The sequence below is a fragment of the Sprattus sprattus genome, assembly GCF_963457725.1.
Source record: "Sprattus sprattus genome assembly, chromosome: 14".
Lineage (NCBI taxonomy): Eukaryota > Metazoa > Chordata > Actinopteri > Clupeiformes > Clupeidae > Sprattus > Sprattus sprattus.
This window is the reverse complement of record NC_137912.1, coordinates 8,466,737-8,487,208: the sequence shown is the minus strand read 5'-3', so window position 1 is coordinate 8,487,208 and position 20,472 is coordinate 8,466,737. Positions and strand designations below refer to the sequence as shown.

Here is a 20,472-nt window from a genome sequence, read left to right as displayed (position 1 = left end):
AATGAGGCGCACAATTTGCGTCCGAAAGGCACTTATCTACTCTGATGGCTGTTTGCTCATGATGCTCTTCTTTTCCGCTGACCTGGGGGGAAAAGGCTGCTGGCCAGGCCCTGCTTCTGGAGGTATATAAGACCCAGAGCGCCTGATGTTCGTCCACAGCCTTCTCCTCCATCTCCACCCAGAAGAACACCCTTCATCTCCACCTTCATCTCCACCTATCAACACAGCCCGCCGTTGCCATGGCCCTCTGGTTCCAAACAGCTGCTCTGCTGATCATGGTGGCAGTGTCGTCGACGGGCGCTGAAGGACCCCCCCAACATCTGTGCGGCTCTCATCTGGTGGATGCACTGTACCTAGTGTGTGGAGAACAGGGCTTCTTCTACAACCCAGCCAAGAGAGAGGCGGACCCCCTCCCGGGATTTCTCCAGCCAAAATCCGGCCAGGAGAATGTGGTTGCAGAGTACTCCTACAAAGACATGGGAGAAGTTATCGCCAAGAGAGGGATTGTGGTGAGGGGGATCGTGGAGCAATGCTGTCACAAGCCCTGTAACATCTACGAGCTCCAAAACTACTGTGCCTCTCTCCGCAGCTAAATCACTCCAAGCACCAGGCCCTACTTGAGGCACATGATGACAAGAAGAGAGGGGAAATGGCCTTGTCCATGCTTTTAATCAATCAATGAGAGCTTGAATCATTTGAAGAACCAATGCTGGCCATTTAATAAAGCTTTTTATCATCGTTAAAAAAAATAATAATAACAATAAAAAAAAACTGGTTTCAAAGTAATTTGTCATGAATCATTTGACTCTTGAAATACTGTACTTGATGTATAACGTGTTATATTCACATCTGGCTCCAGAAAATGTCTCTTCCTACAGAGGGGTAATGTCCCTTTATAAGGGCAGGGAACCCTCTGGAACACTGTGTGCTTCTTTCTCTGCCCTCCACTTCACTGCCTTCAAATGGCCAACCCCTACTGCCAGCACTGCAGCGTGTCTGTGTGGGACTCTTCCAATCTGCTAACATCACCAGGCCATTATGCAAAGGGCTGGTCATACCACGCCACACGCGAGTGAGACCGCTTTTAGGAAAACAGGAAGACACAATAGTCTAGACTGGAGATAAGTGTTATGATTGTTAGAACTGTAATTTTTTTTCAGCACAGATGGAGCCACCAAACAACAACAACAACCCTCCTTCCATCCCCCCTTCCCTCCCTCCTTCCCTCCCTCCTTCCATCCCCCCTTCCCTCACCCACTGTGCAGCACTGAAATATGCCCCTCTATTCCCCTCTGTTGAGACAGATATGAGTCAGACCATTTCATTCATTCAGCTCCACACAGAATGCCATCCCTCGCCCCTTTTATTGCATTAACGCCAATATCTAACAGTCACTCTCACAGAAATGAGTCCCCCTTTTTTCTTATACCTTTTTTCACTGTTTTTATGAGTTGAGAGATATTTCCTCACGTTATTCAGCTAAAATGAAAGATCTGTGATGTGGATTTGAGGTGTGTGTGTGTGTGTGGGGTGTGTGTGTGTGTGTGTGTGTGTGTGTGTGTGTGTGTGGGTAATATTCTAGCTTCCCTTCTCTACACTCTACAGTATTCTTTCCAGATTTATATTTAGCAGATACTTTTACTGAATGACTCAACAGAGCGTTATTGGTAGAACTAATGGTGCAGTCAAGACTGTGTACTATATGTATAAGATGCTATTAATTTGGTGAAACTAGTATACAAAACGGTAAGAAAACTATGAGCACAGTGAGAGTCGTAAAGAGCGTGATAAGACACAATGAGCACACAGCCAGAGATCTGCACTTTGGCTGTTATTGCATTTCCTTAAGACCTGAACTTCTGACCTTCTGCTCAGACAGCATCTGATCATGGATCAGATTTGGCCCCAGCTCCATTCCAGCAGCAGTTGTTAGTAGGGGTTGTTACGGGCATTTCGCTCTATCAGTGCAACTGTGCAACTGTGACTGCAGCACTGCTGTGCCGCAGGGGAGGTGAACTCAGACCTGCTCCTACCTGTATTGTATACTCGTTTCACCAAGTTAATAGCATCTTATAGCACATATAGTACACAGCCTTGACTGCACCATTAGTTATACCAATACCGTTCTGTTGTGTCATTCAGTAAAAGTATCTGCTAAATATAAATCTGGAAAGAATACTGTAGAATATTACCCCCACACACAGTTGTTATTAGGGGGTTGTTACGGGCATTGCGCTCCATCAGTGCAACTGTGACGGCAGCACAGCAGTGCCACAGGGGAGCTGAACTCAGACCTGCTCCTATCCTGACGGTGAACTGTGGCCGCCGTGATGAGTGGGTCTCACGGCGGCGAGCTCTGAGGTCTGCCAGGCAGCGAGCCAAAGCCAGCTTGTAGATCAATGGGGTCTTTCCTTCATGAGCTCTTATCGTTGGCCGCTATCAGTTCCCCGACTGTCAGACTCATTAAGAGGGTGAAAAGGAGCTGTAGATTTGGTGGGGGGGGGGGGGGGGGGGGGGTGGAGGTGGTAAGAAAAACACCATTCTCTCTGGATGATTTCAGCTTGGTATCTTTTGATGTTGACTAAAAACAACTCTCTACTGTCAACACACATCCGCCAACTCAAGGAGGAAATCCTTGTTTGTTGTACCTTTTTGCCTCAGTCAAAATGCCTTGTCATGTAGAATGCTGTGAGGCTTCGGGGGGTACAGGAGATGGGAAGGATGTATCAGGCAGCAAGCAGAGAACATCCTGTGCCAGCACTGAAAAAAATCCCCTTAAAGACTTCTATACATAACTCACGTGCACACAACTCAGAAGCTCCATAATGCAGACATATAGAAGAAAATACATATAAGCTTTCTTGAGGCTTTCACGCTGCTTGGACTAAAAGGTCGCAGAATTTTAACGAGTATTAGTGTCAGATTAAGTGCAATGCAGAGGTGGGTTCTCTGACGATCACACCCCTTTTGATGATGCATGGTGTGTATTGGTGGCAAATGCGCTCCCGAAAGCGCATCCTCAAGGAAATTGAGTTTAATCTAACAACGTTGGCCTACCGGGGCAAGGATGAAAAAACACAATAATTCGTTGCCGTGAAATTCTATGTGGCAGCCAGTCAAGCCGATGCAAAGCCACCTCCTCTCCTTTAAAGTCTAAATTACTTTGGGATTTTCAAGCCACCGGACAACAACGGCTGTGGGATGCGACTAACCAGATTACCGTTGCACTTTGCGGTGGAGGTGGGATTGTTACGGTGACAAATGGTGGCGGCAGTGGGCACGGCAGAAAACACACTAGGGGCATTCAGTCTCGGCAAGGCCATGCTGCATGAAAAGAACCATTACAGAGTTGAGCGAAAGGCAAAGGCGACGTGGAAAAGTGAGTGGAACAAAAGTGAATAGATGAAAAAGCACTCTTATCTGCGAGCTGCCAGCTTAACACGCTTGTGCAGCCTGGCCATGTCCCCTGGTTTCCAGACATGTAATGATTAAAGAAAAACAGACACTGACACAATAAAGGTTAAGATGTCAGTATAGAATATCAAAAGGATATTCATTTGTGATAGTAAGCTAATGATAAACTATCCATTTATCAGTTTCCAATCACAGGACTGTATCCATCAAATCTAACACGTATAACTAATAACGCCAGATATCTGGTGAAGTGTATGTAATAAGCCCATTGAAAAACAACAGGATTCGACTGGAGTGCTATACACACCCAAATTAAACACTGTAACACGCTTAATAAAACAATTAACACATTGTGCCTCCTTCTTGTGTTGGTGGTGAGTAATTCAGACACAGCTCTGGCTGCGGGCACGGACGGAGCCTGTGGAGGTTGGCGCGGATGGGGGCGCGGGTGGGGGGGGATTAAGACAGGCATCTTTATGGGTTTATAAACCTGCCACAGGGCCTGGAGGGGATACCGGGCATCTGATCTCCTTTGGGGAAGAACAGGGCGTAATAAATCACGGGCTGGCAAGAGGAGTCTTCCACACGGACAGAGAAGAGAGGACAAGAGAGGACAAGAAAGGAGAGAGAGAACAAAAGAGGAGGTGATAGAGAGAGCATAAGAGAGAGAGGGAGAACATTGGAGATGTAACAAGGAAGGAGATGCAAGAGAAGAGGGGATAAGAGGAGAGGAGAAGGAACGGGAGGAGAGGACAGCAGGTGACTGCACATCTAAGGAGAGATGTTTAGAAGACAGAGGATGCCCGCTGAGTATAAGTGACCTGTGGAGAATAGAAATGTGCTTGTAAGGGAGGAAAAGGAGACGCGATGAAAGAGGGAGAGGAAAAGGAGACGCGATGAAAGAGGAGGAGGAAAAGGAGACGCGATGAAAGAGGGGGAGGAAAAGGAGACGCGATGAAAGAGGGAGAGGAAAAGGAGACGCGATGAAAGAGGGGGAGGAAAAGGAGACGCGATGAAAGAGGGGGAGGAAAAGGAGACGCGATGAAAGAGGGGGAGGAAAAGGAGACGCGATGAAAGAGGGGGAGGAAAAGGAGACGCGATGAAAGAGGAGGAGGAAAAGGAGACGCGATGAAAGAGGGGGAGGAAAAGGAGACGCGATGAAAGAGGGAGAGGAAAAGGAGACGCGATGAAAGAGGGGGAGGAAAAGGAGACGCGATGAAAGAGGGGGAGGAAAAGGAGACGCGATGAAAGAGGGGGAGGAAAAGGAGACGCGATGAAAGAGGGGGAGGAAAAGGAGACGCGATGAAAGAGGGGGAGGAAAAGGAGACGCGATGAAAGAGGGAGAGGAAAAGGAGACGCGATGAAAGAGGGGGAGGAAAAGGAGACGCGATGAAAGAGGGGGAGGAAAAGGAGACGCGATGAAAGAGGGAGAGGAAAAGGAGACGCGATGAAAGAGGGGGAGGAAAAGGAGACGCGATGAAAGAGGGGGAGGAAAAGGAGACGCGATGAAAGAGGGGGAGGAAAAGGAGACGCGATGAAAGAGGGGGAGGAAAAGGAGACGCGATGAAAGAGGAGGAGGTGTTTGGGTGGGCCAGGACAAGAGGAGACAAGTGAAAGGAGAGAAGAAGTGCCGTAGGAAGTAGGAGGACTTAGAGGAGTAGAAGAGAGAAGGAGAACGGAGAGGAGAGGGAAGGGGAAGGGCAGGATTGAAGAAAAAACTAAAAGGAAAGAAAAAGCTAATTTACTGAATGAATGCTTCATTCCACTGTGATGACACATGGAGTTTTTTTCACTTGTACCCTCTGGCCAGATAAAACAGATATCTGACCCTGGATACTTCAAAACCTCCTGATTACTCTCATGGTTTAGAATTTGGGTGGAAATTGAATGGATGCATTTTGTGATACATACCGTTTCGAGTGGGCCACCATATTCTGTTACCAGAAACATGATTATCTTCGGTCTCTGGCGGCCGATCATGGGTGGCCTCAGAGAGGCTGTTAAAAGCAAAACTTCTGCAGGAAGCCAGAGCAGAACCTGTAAGCTGTTATACAAAACGCACCTATCTCCACCCTCTAATCACTCTCATTGTGTTCTTCTGCAGCTAATGGATGTTTCAGAGTGCCGCGCACACACAGCAGGGTGCCAGCAGGTGGGCTCGAAATGGTGAGGTAACCACGGCAGCTCGTGTATGGCACCGCCAGAGGGTCACCAGGGGGTAGGATTCTGGGAGTCTGTGCTTCTTTAAGTTCCATTTTATTTTGTTTATTCAATTTTATTTTGTTTATTCCATTTTATCTCGTCTTATTTTATTATTCTTTCAATATCTAATGCACTATGTACAGCACTTTGGTCAGTGCAAGCTGTGTTTAAATGTGCTCTAAAAATAAACTTTACTTACTTACTTACTTTAAAGATGACACTGCAGGCTGAAGGCTAATCTCTGCCATTTGCTCTGATGTCTGCACGACAGGCGTGTTGGAAGGCAGAAACTACAGGATAGTGGAGTGTGTCAGCTTCCTGTTTCAGTCCCCTTATCATGGGTATGAAAAACAAAAGGGCCGTAGAGCTGTAGCTCACTTTTTTCACATCATCAGAGACATTTCTAGAATACAATGAATTTACTTTACTTTAAGAGCCTAACTCATATTCATTGTCACACACACAGACACAGGCGATAACAAACGTATGCACTGTACACTCAATGATGACGTCTCATCCAGCTACAGTAGTTAAGGGGAGAGCTCATGTTATGGGAGGGATAAGGGCGGCCGTGTAGTGAGATCCACTGGAACACGGGTTGGCATATTGCAGGGTGCCGACCTTGGCAGAGGGAGTATTGTTTATGTATCTTGCCTCAGCCCGCTTTAAGAGCAACAGCAAAGCTGAGACTACCTTGGCCACAGTCCAGGCTCCACCTCATCTGCGGCTTTGGCAGTTTCAGGCTGGGGTGGACACACACACACACACAAACACACACATATATATATAAACACTCTCACACACACATACAAGCCCTCCATGCACACACTCATTTAAACACATACACACAGAAAACACAAACATGACCTCTGAAACATACACAGAACAGCAGCTCTACAGTGCAAAAAAAGGCACATATCATGCATACATTATGTATACATTGATTGGAGTCACACACACACACATGTATCATCTACACATAAATGCAAACACAGAGAAAGCCTTTTGGCAATCATTTTGTGACTCATGGACTCAGCGAAGCACAAGACATCTGTCCTCTGGAATGAGTGTGTGTGTGTGTGTGTGTGTGTGTGTGTGTGTGTGTGTGTGTGTGTGTGTGTGTGTGTGTGTGTGTGTGTCCGTGTGTGTGTGTGTGTGTGTGTGTGTGTGTGATTGTGTGTGTGTGATTGTGTGTGTGTGTGTGCATGCTGACATCCTATTAACCTCAATGTCATGGCTAAATCACACACAACTCTGCTGCTCCAAACATCCCAAAATACCAGCCTGCTGATGAATTTCTGGAATCTGTGCAAGCCATACAGTATAACAGAAAGAGAGAGAGGGAGAGATAATGTTTTTTTTTATGTGTGTTTAAGAGAGAGGGAGAGAAAGACAGAGTGATAGTGAAAAAGAGTGTGTGTGAGAGAGAGAATTTGAGACCAACAAAGTGAGAGAGATAAAAAATGGAAGTGAGCCAGAAAGAGAGAGAGAGAGAGAGAGAGAGAGAGAGAGAGAGGAGTGTGTGTGTGTGTGTGTGTGTGTGTGTGTGTGTGTGTGTGTGTGTGTGTGTGTGTGTGTCAGGGCAATTGCTGTTGTTTTCTATGTCAGGCAGGGAGAACTGGGTCATGGTTTAGACTTCTAGCATTCTAGCATCCAAAGCCTCCCTTTTCAGGCCGACAGGCCTCCGACTGACGCGAGGCACAAACGGCATGAGTACACTGGATTTGGGTTTCCTCCTCGTAACATCGCATCAATATTTCAAACACTGGCAGAGATAGGCTCTTCACCCGAATACCAAACCACATGCACTTCCCACCGCAGACCGCACATTCATTTCCCTAATTCTACAGACAATACGTCTGCTGGGTGTTATTATAAAGAGAATGATCTCCATTAATTTCCCTACCAAGCACAGATTCAGATGTTCATCTTTATAATGTTAATACACTTGATTCAAAAACATGATCTTCACACCCTCTTCCCCCCACCCCCCACACACACACAAACACACACAAGTGCGACGGCTCAACTCGTAACTTATTCACATCGACTTAGGCGGTTGGACAAAGCACCTATTCAGCAACTTCCCACGAACAAAAGGAAGCTAACCATGCGGAGGGATCGGCCTCCACCTTCACAGGTGGAATCTTCTCAGCAGTAGGTGGGAGGAGGAGGGGGGGGGGGGGTCTTTTTTCACATTGCTTTCTGGGGGCTAAAGTGAGTCATCGTCCCTCGCTTGCAAGTAGAGTGTCGGGGGGGGGGGGGGGGGGGGTTGAGTTCTTGATGAGCTCTCAAAGAACCGCTGGAGGACCGTGAGTGTGTTCTCTGTCTTTCTCTCGTCTTGTCGTTTATGCTGAGGGGGAAGCGTTCACAGTGGATTAGAGATACGGACAAATATAGAGCAGCGGCATCGTGTGGATTAACTCCCCAATTACTCTTTTCACATGCTGCCAAGATGTGGCACGGAATTACGCTGAAAATGGCTGAGTGTCTTCAGCGGCACTTCAGCCTCTGTTCCGCCCAATGCCTTTTTTTTCATGCGTACATTTCCGGGAGTTGTCATGTTCACGACTGGTAAAGAAAATAAAAGAAGCATCGTGATCAATTGTTCTGGAAGAGAGCGAAGACAAACAATAGGCGCCGCACTTGACAGTTGTCGCATCATCGATACTTCAGGCTTACATTTCGTAAATGGGAATGCTCAAAGCAGAAAATCCATAAACAGACGTGACGAGGGCTTACAACCAAGGTCAGGTATTGATCGTGTTAAGACGGATGACCTTGGGTAGAAGCTTGAAAAATGCTGTTATGTGGCATATTCCACAACCAGAAAACAATCCCATGTATAATGAAACACATCCACTTGTACTGTACCTACCCCTGCCCGAATTTAAAATGGATTTTAAAGCAGCTGTGGTTTCGAGAGTGGCTCTACGTTGCAAAACAATATCACAAAGCAAGTTACTTAATGCTTGCCTTTCAAATAGATCCGGATTATTGTGCAGGCAAGCCTACACGATTGTACTGCTGTTGAGTAATGCTTGGTTTTAACAGCTCATCAATAATTCACCATATTATTGTACATGGAAGGCCATCATACTCAGTTTGCAGTTTTACGAGAGAATCATTTGGAGTATTCCTTTCAGAGTTCCTTTCATATGAAGGAAATGCAACAAAACGCAACAGGCTTGGTCTATGCTGGGAAAACCTCTCCGCTTTCAACTGCATTATACTTAAGCTCTGACAGCATGGCTTTCTCCTGCAGCCTGACATTGACCAGGGGAGGCCATGCGTCGTGTATGCATGCAGGGGAGAATAGGGGAGTAGGAAGATGATTAATCAATGTGTCATTCAAATTCTGTCATTACCACACCTACCCACCTCTATAAGGTGCACCTGATTTAAGCAGACCGATATACAAACATCAGAGTTCTGCAGCCAGTGTTTGCTTGAGTGCTGAGTGCATTTGCTAATCCACTACCAAGTCCATGGGCAACGTCAAAGTTCACAGAGGGAGTGGGGACGTGAGTTGGAAGAGTGTGTCATTGTTGTGGGATTACATCTAGCCTGCTTAACACAAACAGTCCATAAACCCACCCACACATGCATGCTTTAACACATGCACCTCCCCCCACCCCGCTCCAGCGTTCATGCGCTCCACTGCATTATACTTTAGCTCTGAACTGCAGCCGGACCATGGGATGCATCGGGGGAGAATAGGGGAGCAGGAAGATGATTCGTCCGTGTGTCATTCAAATTCTTCCCTGCACTTCTCTACCTAAGCTTGTCCCAGAAATGACCTTTTATTTAGCTTTAGTCGAGGCTTAATCAATATTAATGGGAAAACGTGTTACTGGTTCAAGCAGTGCTGAAGCTGTTTCCTGCATCGAAAAGCTGAAGGAGAGGCATGACAAAAAGAAATCACCGTGGTGATAGTTTAACCCTGCCTGACTGTAGCTAAACTCACACTAAGATGGGTGAGAATGTTAGCTGTTAGCCTTTGGATATGTGAATGGAATAACTAGGCTAACAGCCCATGGAATAAGGTTTTTAGGGGATATATATATATATATATATATATATATATATGGGATATATTTATATATTTGTGCATGCAGAGAATTTTCAGTTTCCCTTCCAATTTAATTTCATGATAATTAAATTAATTGAGGGTTTAAATCAACACAAGGGACCCAAAACCAGTGAACTGGCAAATGACTTAGCAAAGCCGTACTGTGAAGCCCGTACCCTCACCTCCAACCCAAAAAATAAATGTTTCCCCCCAACATACGGCCGAGCGATGAGTAAGAGGGAGCCTGCCATGTGGCGTGACCTCCTTTCGCTCACGTTTTTGGCCATAGGCACTCATGGTGAGTCCCTCACTTAATTTAATCGGGTGGAAAAAATATATATATATATACAAATATAAATATATATATATTCACGCCAGAGCGAAACGGTACTCAAGGCTGGTGATTCAGAGGCCTCTCTGGAGGGCGTCCGCGGAGGACGGGAGGCTGACGAATAGCCCTCAGAGCTACTTGCCCTCGATGAGCCACACCGCATAACCACATTATCAAGGAGTGGGGCGGGGGGGGGGGTTTCTAACCTACAGAACCTCAGCAGTCTCTCTTCTCCCCTGTTGTCTTTTTCTGCCGGCTAAATCTCTCCAAGCTGTCAGTGTCATCCTTGACTTTTGCAAGGGCCATTAAAAAAAACAAAAAACAACAGTCCTCATCTTCTCATTACTTCGAAGGAAGCGCCCGCTTGTGGCGCATGGTGCTGCATGGTGTTGCATGGCGCTGCATGGTGTTGCATGGTTCTGCATGGTGCTGCATGGTTCTGCATGGTGCTGCATGGCCAGGTAATCTTCCTCCTACTTTGTAAGATAAAAGGTTTTCTTCGTCCGACACACTTTTCCTCTTGCTGACACTTTCTGCCGGCGAAACAAGACAGAGCAATTAAACTTTAGAAAAAACAGCTGCTTTAACGTCCACGTTGTCAACGCCATGCCAAAGCTTAATCTGTTCATTAAGCTATTTATTTCTGGAGGAGCTAGTCGGGAAGCAACTAATCGATTGTAGCTGCCATTGTAGCTTTGAGGTTAGCCATCGCTAAAGGGCATAGCTTTCACTGCCTAAACCGAGGAAAAATGGAGTGAGGAAGGGAAAAGGAGAAAAAAGAAGTGTGAAATAAGGGCAGAAAAGTGCCTTTAGTGTGACCAGCTTAGAGCATCAAAGATAGGAGAAAAAAAGAGGGTCCTATATAGTAAATCATTCATATATATAGGTGGCATATCGGTATATCACTCAAAGTCTCCTGCAAGATGGTAAACAGGCATCAAACAAGCCTTGTCTTAGGATCACAACACACCAGGGGGATTTGCGTTTGACTTTCGAGAGGCAGTGACTTGAATTTGCCAGTGGCCATATCGCCATTTCACGCTGCTTCCTGTTATCATAGGAGTGCAGAGATTGCACTGCAATCTCACCTGGGGCTTGTAACCTCGACGGACAGGGGCTGTTGATTTTCAGTGAGTTCGTGGACTGGGATATGTATTTTGACCCTTGAGCACCCAGATCTTAGATCAAAGATTCGAAGCACCCTATTGAAAAGAGAGACCAATGGTTTTGGCCCAAAGCAAAGTGAATTTGCAGTACCACACTGTGCCACGCTACGCTACGCTATGCTACACAGGCATCTGACAGAGCGCTGCCGCCACACGAACACTGGCACATTATCACTGCCCATGGGGATCTGGCTAATCTGGAATGCCTTGAATGCAAATATGCAATGAGTTGCATTGATCCGAGGCCATGCTGGTTGGGCATTGTTGTTGTCGAAGCTGAGGCATGATTCCCCCGCTTCCCCCGCTCTCATTCCTCCGCTCCCGCATTCCTGTTAATCAAACGTGATTGTATCGCCAATCAAGCATTTCATGAATGAGGAAGGCTTAAATCCTTTCCAGGTCTACTGCTTTTTCATCTGATAGAGGGCTTTGTGGGAGAGCATGCAATGTGCTGTCAATCAGAACTGAACGGCAGAGCTAAAAATAGAACAGCGATGAATAAATTCTCCATTATGCAGTACCCTGTAATTAATATCGGAATGATAAACGGTTGATTAGCATAATAACACTTAGCTGGTATATGCTTTTTAAGAGCTCAGGAAGAGATGTCAGAATGATTTCAGCCTTGCATTGCATATTCACAGCAGCAGAACGCAGCAGAGTTCAGTTTCTTTCAAAACAAACCCTTTTATAGTGAAACATTATGGTCAATTTTCCCCTACGTCTCTCCTCGCGATTACTTCCTTCCCCAATGTGTTGGCAACCTTGCTTCACCGAGCTGACAAGGTCGCTTGTGCAATATTAATGAACTGTTCAAGTGAGACCAATCTATGGTGTTTCATTGCATAGGGACACATCTATCTCCCCTAAAAAAAAATAGGGAAGGCAACTGCGACTCTACCCTGACTAATGACTTATTCTTTGGTTCTGAAGACTCACTGGGACCCTCCCCCCCCAGCCCCCCCGCCCCCCTCCCCCATGGAGAAAAGAAAGGGTGGGGTGGGAGTGTCATTTTTCCGGCCACCGCAGACCACTCAAAGCCAGGGGTCCAGAGGGAGCGTGCTAATGCGATGCTAATAATCTTGCTTCCTTGCATCTCTCTTTATTTCTCTGCGTGTAGCCAATACTGACCTTCACATTTTCCCAGAGGAGGCGTGAAGAAAATGTATGCATGTAAGTGGGTGTATGTGAGTGGGTACATACGTATGAGTGTGTGGATGTGTACGTGCGAGTGTGTGTGTGTATGTGTGTATGTGCATATGAATGTGTCTATGTGTGTGAGTACATGCGAGTGTGTGTACTGTATGTGTGTGTGTATGTATGTGGGAACAAATGAGCGTGTGTATGTGTGTGTGTATGTGTGTGGGTACATATGAGTGTGTCTGTACATATGACTGTGTCTATGTGTGCGAGTCTATGTATATGTGTGGGTACATACAAGAGTGTGTATGCGTGTGTGTATGCATGGTTGAGTGTGTCAGCGTACTAATAAGGACGTGCAAAAATGTTCAGAGAGGAAGCAGAGCTCGAGGGGGGTGGGGTGGGGTGGGGAGGGAAGTCGGTCGGAGAGCGAAATTGCGACTGAAATGTCAGGGCTTTTAATTAGCGACAGACACAGACGTGGCACTGAACGTGTGTCGCATGGAACCCAAGGAGAGTCTCCCAGAGGCTGCAGGGGAGGGGGGAACACTCTGATTACCAGTGAAAGGGGGGTTCCTTCTCCACCATGACCATCCCTTCCCATTCCATCTCCTTCACCAATGCAACATTGTGTCAGGTCCCAGATGGTTCATGACCAGGGCCCCCTTTCTCTCACTCTCTCTCTCTCTCTCTCTCTCTCTCTCTCTGTCTCTCTCTCTTTCTTACACCCTCTCTGATTTCCATAACTCGTTAATATCGCAACAATCACGACGGGCCCTCTGCGGGGAAATCAAACGAGCCGACAGAGCGAAGCATTTGATCAGATTTGATTTAATGTTTATGAAACACAATCGAGGGTGCAGACAGAATGACTAAATATAAACCAAGAAAAAAAAACACAAGAGAGGACGCACCTTCAAATCGCGACAGCGAACACTTTCTCCAATGACGGAAGGAACACAATTACGAAAAAGTAAGTAAACACGACTTTAAAAAACCTACGCCTTTCAAAGGCGGAGTGGCAGTTGCAAAATGATCCCCTCACGAACCTAGATATTCTCTGATTACGATGATGACAGTTAATTATATTTCACATCCTAGTTCCTCTGAGAAGCTTTCTCAGGGCGAGGGAACTAAATTACACAGCCAAGTCATTAAGGAGAGATGTCCTCAATTACGAGGCATTCCCACCATGGGAAAGGAGCATCTCATTCAAGGCCACTGTCACCGTCGATGACAGCCGAGTGCGCTGATTTGAACAAGCAATCTCATCCCATACCCGACAATCAAAACTAAATGAAGGAGCGACAGAGTGGCCAGGGTGGCACTGTCGCTTCCACTAATTTGAGGCATAAACGAACCTGAGCGTGCTTTTAATTACGAGCACTGGGTAATCGGGGGGCCTGGCCCTTGCCAAGTCCTTTAAACAGGGGCCTTTCATAGGAAGGGTGGGAAGCCTGCCCAAATGGCCAAATGGCCAAATGACTGACCTTTTGAGACTAGAGAAACACCAAGCAGTGTTGACAGTGATGCCTTGTGTGATGTTACTATCCTGACAGGAAGGAAGAGAGAAAGAAAGAGAGACAGAGAGAGAGAGAGAAAGAGAGAGCGTGAGAGAGAGAGGGATATGGACGAAGAGAAAGGAAGGGAATGAGAGAGAGAGAGAGAAAGAGAGAGCGTGAGAGAGAGAGGGATATGGACAAAGAGAATGGAAGGGAATGGGAGAGATAGAGAGAGACAGAGAGAGAGACAGAGGCAGAGAGGTAGACAGAGAGAGAGAGAGAGAGAGAGAGAGAGAGAGAGAGAGAGAGAGAGAGAGAGACAGAGAGAGAGAGAGAGATATCTCCACTACATAATAATAATTGCATCCTATTCCCCGGGGCACTTCACGCCTCTTCACCACTGATGCCAGTCCAGTGTCTGTGAGCAGCTGCTTTAGACTCGCCCTTAGAAGGCCGACAAGTGATGATGGGCTGCAGTAACAGTGGGAAGTGCTGCTCTGGACAGATACAAAAGCCACTAGGATGAGCCTCTCTATAAGTAGACAGAGACGGAGAGAGAGAGAGAAAGAGAGAGAGAGAGAGAGAGAGAGAGAGAGAGAGAGAGAGAGAGAGCACACTAACACAGACCTACACACACACACAATACTCTACACAAACAGTTTTGAGGATTTAAAAAGTACAAAGCTGTAAAGTCTGGAGGAAACGGTCATCTCTAGAGGGAGACATTGTGGGTGAATTGTAGCAAAGACCACTCTTTTCATAGTCAGCAGATACTGGTCGGAGATCAATGGGCCGCGATGCACCGTGCTCAGCCATCCCGGGAACAATTACAGCAGTTACGCAATTTTGGACATCAACCCCCGGATTCTCCCCCTGTCATGTCCGCTGACAGCCTCCCTTTGCTCCGAGCTGAGGCTTCCTTTTGAAGTTACAAAACTCCCTAAGCTGCCGCATTTAAGGCATGAAACACTATTTCTCTCTTTCTTTCATTCCCTCCCTCCCTCTCTCTCTCTCTCTCTCTCTCTTTCTCCCTATCTCTTTCTGCCTTCCCCATCTCTTCCCCTCCCTCTCAGTTCCTGAAAGAAAAAGAAAAAACGATAAAGCCAATAATAATAAAACGAAACTCCAAACAGCGGAGGGGAGGAGAGAGTTCAAGTCAACACACATGCTGGCACTCCAAACATGTGGGCGTACGCAAGCGTCAACAATTCGGCTTTGATGTTCTATCATAATCTGACAATTTTTTTTCTTTTATGCAACCCACCTTTTTTTCTTCTATTTCCTGAAATTACTGCTGTCGCCACTTTTCAGGTTTTTCTGACTGATGGCTACAAATTAATTTCGTGTTCGCTTTGGAGCCTTTGAGGCTTTGCTGATCTCGCCTGAGACTTTTTAAAGGACGCATGACAAGCAGCAGTATGAGAGAGGTACTGCTGCTCCCACAGAAAAAAAAAGAGAAAAAAAAAGAAAGAGAAAAGACTGAAAAGAAAACCCTCCCTCCACTCAATTTCACATTCTTCCCAACAGGGGAGCACCGAGCAGGTGAATCTCTATGGAGAGCGTACTGAACTGAACCGGTTCGGAGTGACAGTTGGATTAAAAGAAGAAGCAACCCGGGAGCCCGTCCAGCGCACTTCTACCTGACACAGAACTCGCCACTCTTGGCAGGTCCGCAGCTCCAACACCCCCCCCCCCCCCTCCGAAAAAGTCTCAAGTCAGTGAACATATTTCATCAAGCAGCTCTGCCCCTGCATGGCCAGACACACACACTCACACATTAACTCACACACACACATGCATAGTGTATGTTTGAGTGCGTGTCTGTCTATGTGTGAAAAACACAACTATATTTAAGTATGTGAGTCAGAGCCAGGCAATGACTGCTTAGTGTAGGAGAGAAGAGTATATCTGTCTCTATATATGTGGGGATGTTTTCTATCCACTGCAGGAGTGTCTGTTTGAGAGACTCTCTTCCTGTTTTAGATTGTTTCTGCCCCAGAGGTCTCCTACCCCAGACTGTATTGGAGGATGGGGGGTGCGAGGGAAGGGGAAGGGGGGGCAGAAGATTTCCCATTTAACGCTTCGCCTGGGGCTTTGATTTGGTCTGGATCCCCTTGCCTCTGCCATTGATCGCTTTCGGAGCGGAGCAGAGCAGCAGCGTAAGGCGGGAAGGTTTTATTTGGTTGCCCTTTCTCCTCTCCACCTTTTTTTTTTCTTCTTTATTTTCGCCATTTTTTTGTCCAGCTCCCTGTAGGACGGGTCATCCATCATCGGCAGCGTTCTACGCGGCTGAGACGAGGGGCAGCCGGCGGGCCGGTGCGGCGGTTAATAAGGATATTAAAAGTCTCTTACTGATGCCGGCTGTAACGAGGCGGTGACCTTCGCGCCTTCATGGCTGATGAAGCCGGCTGCGGTGGGGTCGGTGGGGTGTTGGTTGTAAGGGTCGAAGCCCGTGGTGTTTGCCAATCTAACTGGAGGAAACTCTCCATTATTTCACCAAAGGAGGTCAGTAGACATGAGTGGGAGTTTGAATCAGACCAGACCAGACAGACATGAATGTGTACCCATATATACACATGTGTATATACAGTATATATATATGAATGTGTGTGTGTGTGTGTGTGTGTGTGTGTGTGTGTGTGTGTGTGTGTGTGTGTATGTGCTGGCCAGCACATAACACGCTGATCTTTTCTGAGTCGAATGAATTTCGAGAAACTGAGACATTTCTAACTGCAGTAAACATACATTTCTAACTGCAGCAAACATACATTTCTAACTGCAGCAAACAGACATTTCTAACTGCAGCAAACAGACATTTTTCATTGCTAGCACATGACCACCCCAGAGAGGGTTTTCCCCCATCTCCTCTTCACTTTCCTGTTGATATTCCCTTCTTACGTTACTCTATCATTACACAGAGGAGGGGGACTGAAGGTAAACAGCAGCAATAAGATAGAGAGGGGGAGAGCGAGAGAGAGAGAAAGAAAGAGAGAGAAAGAGAGAGAGTGAAAGAGAGAGAAAGTAAAAGAGAGAGAGAGAGAGAGAGACAGAGAGACAGAGAGGATGGGCTTGGAAGGAAAACCTGGGATGGTTTGAGGTTAAAGGAATGCTCTCTCCTGGTTCTCCTGAAAATGGCCTGTCTTTGTGACCTGCTGGAGTGTGACCGTGTGACAGTTTGAGGCCAAAGCACATCATGTTGGGCTGCGCTTGCTGTCCAAGTTCCTTTACTGCGCTTCACAGCAGCTTGAACCCACGTGTTGACCCTTGCGGGAGCCTCTGACTAACAGTCTCAGTTGGCAGAAACAGTTTGGAGTAGAAGCACACATTCACATGCTCTGTGACAGACCCACACACACACAGATCTACACACTGCACTGGCCATTGTAAAGTGGCCATCCAACATGGCCGACTGTTTATGTATAGAATGACACAGTGGATCTATATTATCATGGAAATTCTTGGAATAGCATCGCACCGCATACACAGCCTCCCTTTCCATGATATATTAGCCAGGACGGATAGCTTCTTTCATCTCCACTTCATAGCTAATTAAGAGCGAAATCTAGGATTTGCCAGAAAAAAAAGAGAGTGGGAAGGCAGGCACGCTAGAAACTGGACAGCTCCCGTAGAGCTGGCTCGATATCACATGACGGAACAACACATAATTTAAAAAGACCAAATACAGCCTTCCAACCTCCACCCACATCCTGCCCTGTGTAGATATCATTCGTAGTTTCCACCATTGCGTGGCAGTTTTCTCTGAATGATGCAAAAAAAAATAGGCGAGATGCACAAATTAAATCCTAGACAAGGTGGCCTACTTAAGACGCAGAAAATAAATCATCTTTTTCCCACCCCTGCTAAATAACAAACCTCTGATGAGACGGCAAGTCCAGGACACCAATCTGATTTGATCAGCGGACACGAGATTTGTGTCTTCGCAGTGCACATCATGTTTAGACTATGCGGAGCAGTGAAATATGATTACAGAAACAGCTCTCCGAAAAGAATAAGTCACGTTCTTCTTTAATTTAACACCACCACTGCTTCTTCCTAAGGGACTGGCTGGCTCGCAGTGCAATATAAATCATTAACAGCACACACACTCTGGTGCATTAATGAAGTCAACAAGCCCTGCACACACACGTGTCTCACACTGACAGACTCCACACCACCAAAAGAGAAGCTGCGGCTTTGAAGGTGTTGACAGGGAGGGGGTGAAGTGTGAAAAAGCTGGGGGAGACTTACGGAGAGAGTGCCACTCGTCCTGCCTGATGGTCTTGGTGATGTTGTAGGAGAGATTCTTGGGAATGATGGCTGAGGAGTAGTGGTACTTGATGTAAGAGCATCTTGCAATGGAGCCTGTGAAGACAGAGAGAGAGAGATAGGGAATAAGGGGAAGGTGGGTGGGGGTTGGAGGGTGGGCAAAAGCAGAGAGGGCATCGGTTAATGTGAACCCTGTGGACGTTGCGAATGCTGTATTATTATTACCCTGAAAAATTGCCCCAATCACACAAAATGGCACCGCGAGTGTGGCCCGCTACCATTATCTACCAATCGAAAGCTTTTCAGCGGCCAATCAGAAGAACACTGTCCATTTTCTTTTATGATGGGAGTCATTGCAGAGCACATTTCTGTGATCCTCTGTGGGGAAGGAAACAATACCAAGGGACAGCTATAATATGGCAGCTCTTTTGTGTGAGCTTCTGAAGAAATCAGCTTGCAAGGGGGGACGGGGGGGGGGGGGGGGGGGGGGGGGGGGAATGTTCTAATCCATTAACTCACGACTCAACATCCCTTCTTTGTCAAGTGGGGGGGGATATGTGAGAAGGAATTCATTAACTGCCTCCGCATGAGTAAATCTGTGATTTTTGATTTGTGACATTTTGACAGGATGCGCTTGGCCCTGTGGAAGTGATGAAAAGGCAACTGTGAGGAGGTTTTAATATCCAACACCACTAGATGCCGGACGAGCTCAGGTCAGTCGCTGCATTAGGAATCAGCATAAGCACCTCGAAACAACAAACCAAGGCTTGGTCTGAATGCAAATGCTGCCATTACAGGCGATCTGTATTCATTGCTACTGTTTAGCAATGCCAGAGAACTGCTTGAGATGTCAATCAACTTTCCACCATAAAACCCCCCAGATTGATCTGGAATACAGAACGGGTCATTTCATTCACAGTGCTGAGCAGTGTGTGTGGCAGTGATGCTTCACAGATACCTTCAGATATACCAGTAGTGTGATGTAGCAGTGTACAAACTCCTCGACCGTGCTGAAGTAAAAGTATATATCGTTTCTGTCGATGTTTGCTAACAGCATCTCGAATGACCTTACAGTAATAAGTCACAGGAGCCCCATGTGGAGACACATGCTGTTCTGCTAACTCCATGAATAATACATGACAAATGCAGCGCAAACACAATCTAAACAATATAAAATTCATGTGTTTTATGTAAGAAATATGCGTTGACAAGTATGTTCACAAGGGGGATTATAATAGGGAGCAATAATTACTGAGGACCGAGAGCTTGCATATGATTTTATAAGTATTTGTAAAATTGCCATGGGAGAATACCAAGTACAGAAAAAGAGAAAATCTTTCTTGACGTTTGTGGAAAATTATATGATGGTGAAGTGGTGTCACATTCATATACTGTACCCGCAAACAGTACGTTATCACGACATTATATCATGTTACAGTATTGTAGAGCACATGTTTAAAATAAGTGAAACTCCATTCCTTCACAGTGGTTGTCCTGAAAAAATGCTCTCTCTCTCTCTCTCTCTCTCTCTCTCTCTCTCTCTCTCTCTCTCTCTCTCAGTGCATAACCCTTCGACATTTCTGCTGTTTGAACAGAGTTGTTGTTGTTTGCGTGTGGCTTGCCCTCGTTTGCTTGCTGCTGCTCTTCCCTGTTTCTCACCACAGCGGGAGGTCTCAGGGATGTTGTACTGCAGAGGCCTGAGATGAGAACTGGCAACACCTTTCTCCTTCTCCTTCTCCTTTCTCTCTCTCTCTCTCTCTCTCTCTCTCTCTTTCTCCTTCTGCTTCTCCTTTCTCTCTCTCTCTCTCTCTCTCTCTCTCAATCTCAACCTTTCTCTCTCTCTCTCTCTCTCTCTCTCAACCTCAACCTTTTTCTCTCTCTCTCTCTCAACCTCAACCTTTTTTTCTCTCTCTCTCTCTCTCTCAACCTCTCCCTTTTACTGTTTCTATATAGCACTGGAGTAAACATGGCTACAGACATGAGCAATACTTCAGGCTTTCTCCCCCCCTTCCCTTCTCTCTTTCTCATTTCCCATACATACTTGAAATACTATAGTCCTCTGATCCCTCCACTCTCTCTCTCTCTCTCTCTCTCACTCTCTCCTCTGTCTCTCTCTCTCTCTCACTCTCTCCTCTGTCTCTCTCTCTCTCTCTAATTCCTTCTATATAACCTCTGACAGATAATTTCACTCAGTTTTTGTTTGTGTCTCTGTCATTAAAAAACAGCCATCTGCCTGCCTCTGACAACAAACTTCCCCATACCAGCAGCCATTTCATGGATTTCTCCATCCAGGCTCTTCCCTGGGATGAGGAAGACGGTAATTTAGCGCATCCCTTTTGAAGCCTGCATGCAGCAAGAAGGACCTCATGCGAGTCCATC

General features: G+C 46.4%; 1 protein-coding gene across 1 annotated transcript in view; it reads right to left on the bottom strand.

The window, feature by feature from the left end:
• The window catches only part of tmem178bb (transmembrane protein 178Bb), a gene marked incomplete at both ends in the record, with an annotated part of 96,141 nt that overhangs the window by 28,875 nt on the left and 46,794 nt on the right, over positions 1-20,472 (bottom strand). The window contains one exon of the mRNA XM_080850991.1: positions 18,076-18,189. Coding sequence (XP_080707117.1) covers positions 18,076-18,189 — 114 coding nt within the window. The remainder of the gene's footprint in view (positions 1-18,075; positions 18,190-20,472) is intronic.